The sequence below is a fragment of the Ahaetulla prasina genome, chromosome 10 (genome assembly GCF_028640845.1).
Source record: "Ahaetulla prasina isolate Xishuangbanna chromosome 10, ASM2864084v1, whole genome shotgun sequence".
NCBI classification, from domain to species: domain Eukaryota; kingdom Metazoa; phylum Chordata; class Lepidosauria; order Squamata; family Colubridae; genus Ahaetulla; species Ahaetulla prasina.
The window spans coordinates 25,307,566-25,318,762 of NC_080548.1; the positions used below are offsets into that span (position 1 = coordinate 25,307,566).

Sequence of the window (11,197 nt, forward strand, 5' to 3'; positions counted from 1 at the left end):
TTGGCAGTTTGTTTACAATGGAAGCATCCTACTGTCTCCATGCAGTCACCCACATCCATAGGGAACTTCTACAAAATGTTCATTGTGGGTTCTGTAGAAAGGATACGTGACTTTTAAACTATACTCTTGTCTGGTTTGAACCCAAAGATTAACGCATATTACATCTTAAGCACAGAAGCCTGAAACCATCACGCAAATCTCAGGAGACAGACAACATCATTTCAAAGACGATTATCATTTTACTGCATGGGAGAAATGGTTAGCAAAGGCCATCCATATGGTTTTTTTTCTTTTGCACACAGAGATAAATATGTTATTTTAATAACAATGGCTGTCAAGTACAGAGGTCTTCAAACTTGGCAGCTTTAAGACTTGTGGACTTCAACTCCCAGAATTCTGAAAGTTGAAGTCCACAAGTCTTAAAGCTGCCAAGTTTGAAGACCTCTGGTCTAGTATATCTAAATGCATTAATCTTGCTGTTTTAAGTGTTCATGACTGTTAAACACTGAGTTTGTTTACAAAGCTTTAAAAACTTTTTGGTATATCTTATGTGGTTTTAAAACCCAAGAAAAGCATCTGTGGTGATTTGAAATACTTCATAGCAAAATATTTTTGTTTTTCCCTCTGGGGGAAGGTGGGAATTTGTGTTTTTCTGATAACTTGTCACTTGTTGCAATAAAGTTGGCATTGTGTTAGCAAGATGGGCTGTTCTCTTTAATATACAGGGCGTGGGCACATTTACTTAAACTTGAGTAGAGTTGTCATGGTGGGCATTTGAAGAAAGCCAATAAAATTAGTTATTCAATTTTATTTACCTAATTTTATTTATCCAAACAACCTAGCATGATCAAAGCAGTATGAATGAAAGAGGGCCTCCAGGCAATCTCAAATAAGAGATCATCTCCCTATCTAATAGCACAGTATTTTATTTTTATGAGATCGTTTCTCTTTGCATAGCTACAGTTTATTTCAATTGTAGATACCTAAAAACAATTAAAAGCCCAAAGATTAGATAGATGATAGCACAAGATATAAAGAGAAAGATATTGTATATACAGAGAGATATAGATGAATGGATAGATACAGATATTTAATATATAAGTAGATAAGATAGGGATGTCAAACTCGTGTCATCCATGGTGTCATATGATGTATTGTGACTTTCCCCCCTTCACTAAACCGGGTGTGTCCAGCGCGTGACACATCTGGCCTGTGGGCCATGAGTTTGACAGCCCTGAGATAGAAGATAGATACTGGAAAGAGGGTGGGTCAATTTTGCAACTTCTGGAGGTACTCCAGAGCCGCGGTGGCACAGTGGTTATAGTGCAGTACTGCAGGCTACTTCTGCTGACTGCCGGCTGACTGCAATTTGGCAGTTTGAATCTCACCAGGTTCAAGGTTGACTCAGCCTTCCATTCTTCTGAGGTGGGTAAAATGACCCAAATGGTTGACTCTTTAAACTGCTTAGAGAGGGCTGTAAAGCGGTATATAAATCTTAAGTGCTGTTGCTACTCCTGGATAATTTCATAAGTTTCTTTGTAAGGAAACAGATATGACACCATTGACTCTTCTCAGTTCTTCTCATTACACTTCAGGCTCTTCACTATTTAAATTGCAATCAAAACATTCTTTCCCTTGTTGCACAACATCAGTCTAATTGGCCACAAATCTTGGGGACAGAAGAACCCAGAAGCCTCATTGGTCGGAATTTGCACCCATCAATGCAGATTCCGGTGGTAGCCTAGGAACCTGCAATGGTAGCCGAGGCAACCGAGCGGATCTCAGAAGTGGTTGCTGTTTCTTCACCCTTGCTTCCATTGCCGAGAAGCTGCCCCAAATGGCAGAAAGGTGTGGCCTGTTGTGGGAGGGAGAAAGGGGTAAGGTCTTAACAGATTTAACAGATTAACAGAGTTGAAAGGGGCCTTGTAGGTCATCTAGTCCAACCTCCCCCCAAACAGGAGACCCTACCCCATTTCTGGCAAATGGCAGTCCAATCTCTTATTGAAAGCCTCCAGTGATGAAGCTCCCACAACTTCCGAAGGCAACTTCTGTTCCATTGGTTGATTGCTCTCACTGTCAGAAAATTTCTCCTCATTTCCAGGTTGAATCTCTCCTTGGTCAGTTTCCATCCATTATTCCTTGTCTGGCCTTCAGGTGCCTTGGAAAATAGCTTGACCCCTTCTTCTCTGTTGCAGACCCTCAAATATTGGAACGCTGCTATCATGTCTCCCCTGGTCCTTCTCTTCACTAGACTAGCCATGTCCAGTTCCTGCAACTGTTCTTCATATGTTTTAGTCTCCCAGTCCCCTAAATAATCCTGGTTGCTCTTCTCTGTACTTTTTCTAGATTCTCAACATCTTTTTTATAGTGTGGTGACCAAAACTGGATGCAGTATTCTAAGTGTGGTCTTACCAAGGCTTTATAGAGTGGTATTAGTGTCTCCCTTGATCTTGATTGTATCCCTCTGTTAATGCAACTTAAAAAAAGAATTGGAAACCGTGACCTGCATTTTGTCCTGCCCCATTCTCAAAACGTGAGAAAATTATAATGGTGGTTCTTAGCTGATCAAGATTGCCCCATAAAACATCCACAGAAAGAAGGAATCTTTGTATTTGTAATTAATTTATTGCGCCCCATTATATTCCCATTTGAAAAGTTAGAGGTAGGTTATTGAATACTGTTTAGATAAATTGCGAATAGGTTAATTATTATTATGAAGAAGCAACTTTCAAATATAAAGGAAGGATAAACGTACATATAGTTTAATTTAATGTCCGTACAATTGGGATTCAAAGTATTAGATAGGTTGGTTAATGTTTACAGGCTTGATGACCAATTAAATTTCCATTTTTCAAATGGAGTTATTTTAGATAGAAGTTGTAGGTGCTTCATCACTGGAGGTTTTTAAGAAGAGACTGGGCAGCCACCGGTCTGAAATGGTATAAGGTCTCCTGCTTGAGCAGGGGGCTGGAATTGTTTCAGAATGTCTACTTAATTGTTCTACAATAAAAATTCCAGATCAAAAGTTGCTGGATTCTTGTCTGCCTGATTATTCTTTCCAGTCCAGCCTGCCCAGGAGAAACCTCACAATTCCATAAAGGAAAATCAACCATAATAGAGCTGGAAGGGACCTTGGAGATCTTCTAACCCAGACCCCTGGTCAAGCAGGAGACCCTATACCATTTCAGACAGGTGATGAAGCACCCACAACTTCTGGAGGCAAAACTGTTCCACTGGTTAAATGTTCTCACTGTTAGGAAGTTTCTCTTGAATTCCAGGTTGCTTCTCTCCTTGATTAGTTTCCATCCTTTTCTTGTCTTGCCTTCTGGTGCTTTGGAAAATCCTACTGGGTCATTTTACTCCTACATAAAAGAACATGTGAAACAAGAAATCTCAGATAACAGATTTCCAGTACTACTACCTGAGATACCTCACATGTTCTACCCCAAGGATGTCAAACTCGATTTCATTGAGGGATACATCAGGGTTGTGTTTGACGTCAGGGGACCGGGGTGGGCATGGCCAGCTCAGTGTCACTCGTGTCAGGGGTGCCATTGGTAACCTGAGTGCTCTGCCAGTGAAAATAGGCTTCCGAGCTCCATTTCTGGCTGCGATGGCCTCCTGTAACCCTCAGCCAGAGAAAACAGCCTGTGAGGGCCGTATGCAGCCCTCCCGAGCTCCATGTTTGCTGGCAGAGGCACCATGGGTTGGTCCTTCACTGTTTCCAGGACAGCCCTGAAGACCAGATCTAAGCACCCTGTGGGCCAGATCCGGCCCCTGGGCCTTGAGTTCTACCAGATCCTGCCCCCAGGCCTTGAGTTCTACCAGATCCAGGCCCTGGGCCTTGAGTTCTACCAGATCTGGGCCCCGGGCGTTGAGTTCTACTGGATCTGGCCCCCAGGCCTTGAGTTCTACTGGATCCGGGGGCCCGGCCTTGAGTTCTACCGGATCTGGGCCCCAGGCCTTGAGTTCTACCGGATCCGGGCCCCTGGACCTTGAGTTCTACCGGATCCGGGCCCCTGGGCCTTGAGTTCTACTGGCTCCGGGGCCGCGGGCCTTTAGTTCTAACCCCTGTTCTACCAGATCTTACAATCGATACCCAGGACTTTCCTGCAAATGACCATTAATCGAGAATTAAAAAAATAAATTAGAAATAATCACAATGACTCTATTTTTTTCTTCATCCTCCATCTAGAGAAATCCCTTCCACTACAGTTTCTTTAACAAGCATCACCAGTTTAGAGATAAATTTGTCTTTCTTGAGTCAACCCCTGAAGATCAGCAGTGGCATTTGCTCAGCGGGAAGTCTGCTGTTGGAGTATATGTCCTTGAGTACTTCTTACTGGGTACTGGAGACAACTCACAGAGGGATGGTTTATAGTGGTCTCTGGAACATCTGCTTAGAATCAAAATGCAACCTGTACCAGTTTAATCTCTTAGGTAAGATCTCTCTACTCCATCTTGTAATGTCTCAAAGATATGCATTCATTCATTCATTCATTCATTCATTCATTCATTCATTCACTTACTCACTCACTCACTCATTTTATATTCTGCCTTCCCTCCATGAAATCAAAGCCGTATACACAATGCTCACTTCTCCCATTTTTGTCCACATAAAGACCCCTGAAAAATATGCTGGGTTTCAGCAATAGGAGGCTGCTGTAACTTCAGGTGAATTTACAATCAGTTCTCCAAAAATAGAATTTGTTCTTTTCGGGCCCATTTCAGTTGCCATGTCAGCTGTTGGACCTGCTAGTTGATGGTGGCTTTTCCTGAACCAGAACAAAATAAGCAAACTGAATTTATAATGGGCAGCCCCTTTGAGTTACATACAGTGATTTGCCCATGCCTTTTTTCCAGGGATGCGGTAGCTCGGGCTAAGACGCTGAGCTGGTCGATCAAAAGGTCAGCAGTTCAGCGGTTCAAATCCCTAGTGCTGCATAATGGGGTGAGCTCCAGTTCCTTGTCCCAGCTTCTGCCAACTTAGCAGTTCGAAAGCACATAAAAAATGCACGCAGAAAAAATAGGGACCATCTTTGGTGGGAAGGTAACAACGTTCCATGCGCCTTTGGTGTCTAGTCATGCCGGCCACATGACCACGGAGACCTCTTTGGACAGCGCTGGCTCTTCGGCTTTGAAACAGATGAGCACCGCCCCCTAGAGTCAGGAACAACTAGCACATATGTGCGAGGGGAACCTTTACCGTTACCTTTTCCAGGATACCAATCTGATTTTCCAATCTAGCCTCTTAACTTTCAGACCCAAGCCCAGAGACAAAACAGTGAGAGCCAATCAAATCCAACCCTTTATTTGCTTACACCTAAGAGACAAAATCTTGCCTAATTAAAGCTATAATCTTCTAATCTAGCAAGTATATATCCTGAGGGATTTTAGGCTGTGGCCACCCTGAACCTCTTCCTTCCTCCCCATCCAGTTCAGGGCCGCAGGGTCTCTTAATCCAAGCTTCTTTCTGGGAAAGCTCAGTATTGCCAAGGCTTCCCTTCTACTCCTGCAGGTGCGCATTACACTACACTACACTACACTATTGCACTAATTCCAGATTTTCCCATGCAATCACTAGTTTCAAGATCAGACAAACTTGGCTAGGTGCTATAGGGACCAAATTTCTGAATTGACATCCCAATTAATGTTTAGATAAACATCAGGTTAGGGGACATGGTGGCTCAGGGGCTAGGACGTTGAGCTTGTCGATTGTAAGGTCGGCAGTTCGGCGGTTCGAATCCCTAGTGCCGCCGTGTAACGGGGTGAGCTCCCGTTACTTGTCCCAGCTTCTGCCAACCCAGCAGTTTCGAAAGCACGTAAAAATGCAAGTAGAACATATAGGGACCACCTTTGGTGGGAAGGTAACAGCGTTCTGTGCGCCTTTGGCGTTTAGTCATGCCAGCCACATGACGACGGAGACATCTTCGGACAGTACTGGCTCTTCGGCTTTGAAACGGAGATGAGCACCGCCCCCTAGATTCGGCAATGACTAGCACATATGTGCGAGGGGAACCTTTACCTTTACCTTTAGACATCAGGTTAACTAGGTAGAGATGGAAAACCCAGCTATTTTTTTTTTTAATATTCACTTTTGTGCAGCGCTCCCTTCCATTTTCACCATTCAATATTCGATAACAAGAGTAATGACCTTTGTGATTCCTTTCATTTTAGCATTTTTTTCCTTTTTTTCTTAATATACTTTATTAAACTTTTTTTACATTAAAAACATAGACCAAAAAAAAGGGAAAAAGAAAAGGTTATATCACTTAACAGCTATTTGTGGTGTTTTTCTTATAACGATAGTCCGTGCAATGATTACAAACATTAAATTGTATATATTTGTGTTCTTATCTATTGTTTATACTTAGTAACTAAATATCCTTGTCTATCTCCTTTCTATCCATTTATACCACTGTTCCCATATATTATAAAATACCAATGTCTCTTTATCTTTTAAACTCAGCGTTAGTTTGTCCATTTCTGCGCAATTCGTGATCTCTTGTATAACAAGTTTCTCTGTGGGTATATATGGCTGTTTCCAACATTGAACGAAGCAGCATTTTTTTTTCTTAATATCCAAGGTTTGCTAGCAACAGTGAACCAGTTTAGAATTTAAAATGTTTTTCATTTATTTTTTGATAATAATAACAACAGAGTTGGAAGGGACCTTGGAGGCCTTCTAGTCCAACCCCCTGCCCAGGCAGGAAACCCTACACCATCTCAGACAGATGGTTATCCAACATTTTCTTAAAAATTTCCAGTGTTGGAGCATTCACAACTTCTGGAGGCAAGTTGTTCCACTGATTAATTGTTCTAACTGTCAGGAAATTTCTCCTTAGTTCTAAGTTGCTTCTTTCCTTGATCAGTTTCCACCCATTGCTTCTTGTTCTACGCTCAGGTGCTTTGGAGAACAGCCCGACTCCTTCTTCTTTGTGGCATTTTTAAAAAATGTGAAGTTGTAGCTGTGTTAGTAAAAGAAGGGTATTGAATACATTGGAGATTTAACATGCCTGTTTACGAGTGTTATTGTTTAGACTTGGCAACTTGCTACGAAATGTTGCGGAATTTTTGGGATGCTCTTTGAGGTGGAAGGACAGGGTTGTGGGGCTGCAGTTATGTACACTCACACCCACTAATGTTGTCTTTCTTTTCTTGGGCACAGCTTTGCACATCCACGTTACCCGCGCCTTCCTGCTGATGGCCCTCTTCTGTGGCTTCATAGGGTTGCTTTTCAGTTGCATCTCTTTTGAACGTAACAAGCTATACGGCGTATCGGTGATAAAAACAGCAGCAGTCTTCAGCTTCACTGCAGGTTGGTAATAGATTGGGGCAGCCTTTTAGAATTATTCCAGAAAGGGGTTTTGGAGTGGATGCAGAGTGTAAACGCAGCCTTTGCCTGCAACACTTTAGAGCAGCTAGATCTCTCCTTGATATTGTTGGAAGAAAAAAATTAGGTCAAGTTGCCAAGCTGGGAGAAAGACACTGAAAATAAAATGGAGTCGGGCTGCATTTTGGAATGGAGATCTCTGTTTATTTAGTAGCCAGAAATTTCAGTGACAGGCAGCATGTTTCTTGGGTGGCTGACAAAATGAGGTTGAGATAGGTGAGCTTTTATATATTCTTTGGGGCAGTGGTGAAATCCAATTTTTTTTACTACCGGTTCTGTGTGGACGTGGCTTGGTGGGCTTGATGTGGCTTGGTAGGCGTGGCAGGGGAAGGATACTGCAAAAACCCCGTTCCCTCCCCACTCTGGGGCCAGCCAGAGGTGGTATTTGCCGGTTCTCTAAACTGCTCAAAATTTCTGCTACCGGTTCTCCAGAACCTGTCAGAACCTGCTGGATTTCACCCCTGCTTTGGGGCCCTTGTGATTGAGATGTCTGTTACTGTGCAAGCACATGTCCTTTAACATTCTAATTAAAGAATGTCCTCTAATATTCTAATGGATGTTGCCAGATTCCTATGGGGTCATGTAAGGGTAATGGCTGGCTCTACAGGCAAAACGGGAAATGCAAATCCTAGGTGTTTGTCTGAGCTAATCTTGTCAACTTTGGCTTGCCTAATTATGTGGCTTATCTGGAGTCTCTGTTTATTCTTTGCTTACGAATAGGGTGATCCAATTTTTCTGAATGGATACAAAATCCCCTGGCCTCTTCAGACTTCTGCTTGAGGCTGTTCTCCTATAGCAAGAAGATTAGGGCTCCTGGGGAAGTATTCTACGTCGCCTCTTTTTAATATTAAGACTAAAGAATATTTTAATCTGGGGAAAGGGGTGTCTTCCTACAGGATCATATCTATAGAGATTCTCAGTCATCTGGGTCTTGGTTGTCCCAAAAGTGCTTTTTCAGAAGGCAACTGGACTTGGTTTTTCCTTGAGGATGTTTCGCTTCTCATCCAAGAAGCGTCTTCTGCTCTGACTGAATGGTGGAGGATGGAAGGATTTATATTCCACATTCTGAAATATATCGTATTTTTTGGAGTATAAGATGCACCTTAGTTTTTGGGGAGGAAAATAAGAAAAAAGCTGATTGGCAGGTAGATTGCCCCCCCCCCCCGAATACCTCAAATCAGCTGTTCCCAGAGGTGAATTTTAGCAACAGATTCCTTGGTTGTGAGCTCTGTGCCTTGCTTTTTTTTTTTTTTTTTGCTTTTTTTTCTGCCTCTGAAAGTCTCCAAAACAGAGCTTCAGAAAAAAAGCCTCTGAAACTCTGTTTGGGAGCTTCTTTTCTGAAGCTCTGTTTGGGGCTTTGTTTCTGAATTGGGTAAAATGAGGACCCAGATTGTTGGGGGCAAGAGGCTGACTCTGTAAACCACTTAGAGAGGGCTGTAAAATCACTGTAAAATGGTATATAAGTCTAAGTGCTATTGCTATAACTCTTGTTCACATAGATGGCCCTGTGACTGATGGATACTTAGATTGGGTGGTCCTTCAGTTCTGTTGTCCCAGGATAATTCTCAGTTAAGAACTAGTGAACATATGAGGTTTTCCACACTGGCTGCAGTTTTAATCAATGGATGAGTTTCAGCCATGGTATTCTTTCTGGAAGATAATGAGGTTCCGCCTCTTAGCGGTATTGACTACTTGGTTGATGGGTGAGGTTGCTAGGTTGATCTTCAACTCCCATTTCCACACTTCTTTTTCCTTCTCTTTTGGACCTAGGTTTCCTCGTTCTGGTTGCCATGTCTCTGTTCACAGCCATTATTAGGAGATCGCCAGGATATGCCCAACGTTTAATAGTATTTGGCACATCCTTCAGCTTGGGGTGGGCCTCCATTCTTATGTACATCGTCACCGGTAAGTTATCTTTTTTAGAAGGCCTGCTGTTGTCTTTTCTTCATTTAATGTCATTATGTTTTTGATGCTAGCGAAGGTTTGAAGGACTTCCCCGTTTCTTCCCTTCATCCAAGCTGGCTGGGGTAGTTGGGAGATGAAGGCCAAAAATCTTCCCTGATGATGTAAAACTATTCAACAGCACCAACAATGCTGTTGCCCTACAAAGCGACCTTGACTATATGTCGGAATGGTCAAACAATTGGCAACTCCATATCTCAACCAACAAATGCTCTGGCATTTGCAAAACAAAATCAGAACACCAGCTGGGTAGATATGACCTCGTAGACAACCCTCACTCTGTCAAGGACCTTGGAGTACTCATCTCAAACGATCTAAGTGCCGGAGCCCACTGTAACGGCATTGCCAAAAAGGCATTAAGAGTTGTCAACCTAATCTTGCAAAGCTTCTTCTCCGGTAATATTGTACTGTAAACTAGGGCATACAAAACCTTTGCTAGACCAGTTCTCTAATACCGCTCGTCTGCCTGGAGTCCACACTGTATATCAGACTTAAGACATTTGAGCAAGTCCAGAGATATTTCAGGAGAAGAGTCCTCCATTCCTCTGCTCACAACAGAATACCTTATGCCACCAGGCTTGAAATTTTGGGCTTGGACAACCTAGAACTATGCCACCTACAGTCTGACCTAAGCATAGTACACAAAATTATCTGCTACAACGTCCTACCTGTCAATGACTACTTCAGCTTCAACAACAATAATACATGAGTGCACAATAGATACAAACTTATTTTTATTTATTTATTTTATTTATTTTGTCACACAGTATATATAAGCGTAAGCATGAAATAACTATACAATATATAAGCATATATATAAGTATGGGTATCTAATAACTATATTAATTGGATATAATGAAAGGAAACAATAGGACAGGAACGGTAGGCACGATTGCGCTCTTATGCACGCCCCTTACAGACCTCTTAGGAATGGGGTGAGGTCAATGGTAGATAGTTTTTGGTTGAAGCTTTGGGGATTTTGGGAAGAGACCACAGAGTTAGGTAGTGTATTCCAAGCATTAACAATTCTGTTACTGAAGTCATATTTTCTGCAATCAAGTTTGGAGCGGTTAACATTAAGCTTAAATCTATTGTGTGCTCGTGTATTGTTGCAATTAAAGCTGAAGTAGTCTTTGACAGGAAGGACATTGTAACAGATGATTCTATGAGTTAAACTCAGGTCATATCGAAGACGGCGTAGTTCTAAATTTTCTAAACCCAAATTTAACTCAAAGTAAACCGCTCCAAACTCAATTGCAGAAAATACGACTTCAGTAACAGAGTGGTCAATGCCTGGAATGCACTACCTGACTCTGTTGTTACATCCCCAAACCCCCCTAACTTTAACCTTAGACTGTCTACTGTTGACCTCACCCCATTCCTTAGAGGTCTGTAAGGGGCGTGCATAAGCACACCAACTTGCCTACCGTCCCTTTCCTACTGCCCCCTTTCGTTCGTACCCATTTCCTGCATTCATATCCATGTTTATACTTATTCCTGTTATCTTGTACATGTTTGACAAACTAAGTAAATAAATAATAAATAAATAAAATAAAATATCTGAATTTTCAACTCATATAGACAAGTGTAGATAAGGCAACTTTTTAAAATAAATCGATTGATCCATCAATCAATCATATTACCGTCTCTGGCTTTGACAGGTGATTTATATGACTCAATTTTGTCCCCTTTCTCCCCCAGGTATTCTACTTTTGCTGACTGAAAAAACCATCATTTCTTCAGTCTAGGCATCTACCTTTCCACTGAGACTTTTTAAAAAGTCACCCATGGCACATTTGCTGGTTTCATAATCATGGAAACGATTATGCGCTGGAGCACTTA

General features: G+C 42.1%; 1 protein-coding gene across 1 annotated transcript; it reads left to right on the forward strand.

Moving 5' to 3' along the window:
- The first annotated feature begins 1,754 nt into the window (after nucleotides 1-1,754).
- LOC131204553 (lens fiber membrane intrinsic protein-like) lies at nucleotides 1,755-11,197 on the forward strand. Its single transcript, XM_058195942.1, has 6 exons — nucleotides 1,755-1,877; nucleotides 3,799-3,968; nucleotides 4,196-4,440; nucleotides 7,169-7,318; nucleotides 9,164-9,298; nucleotides 11,057-11,197. The coding sequence occupies exons 1-6, from the start codon at nucleotides 1,755-1,757 to the stop codon at nucleotides 11,101-11,103; spliced, it is 870 nt and encodes a 289-aa protein (XP_058051925.1). The 3' UTR covers nucleotides 11,104-11,197.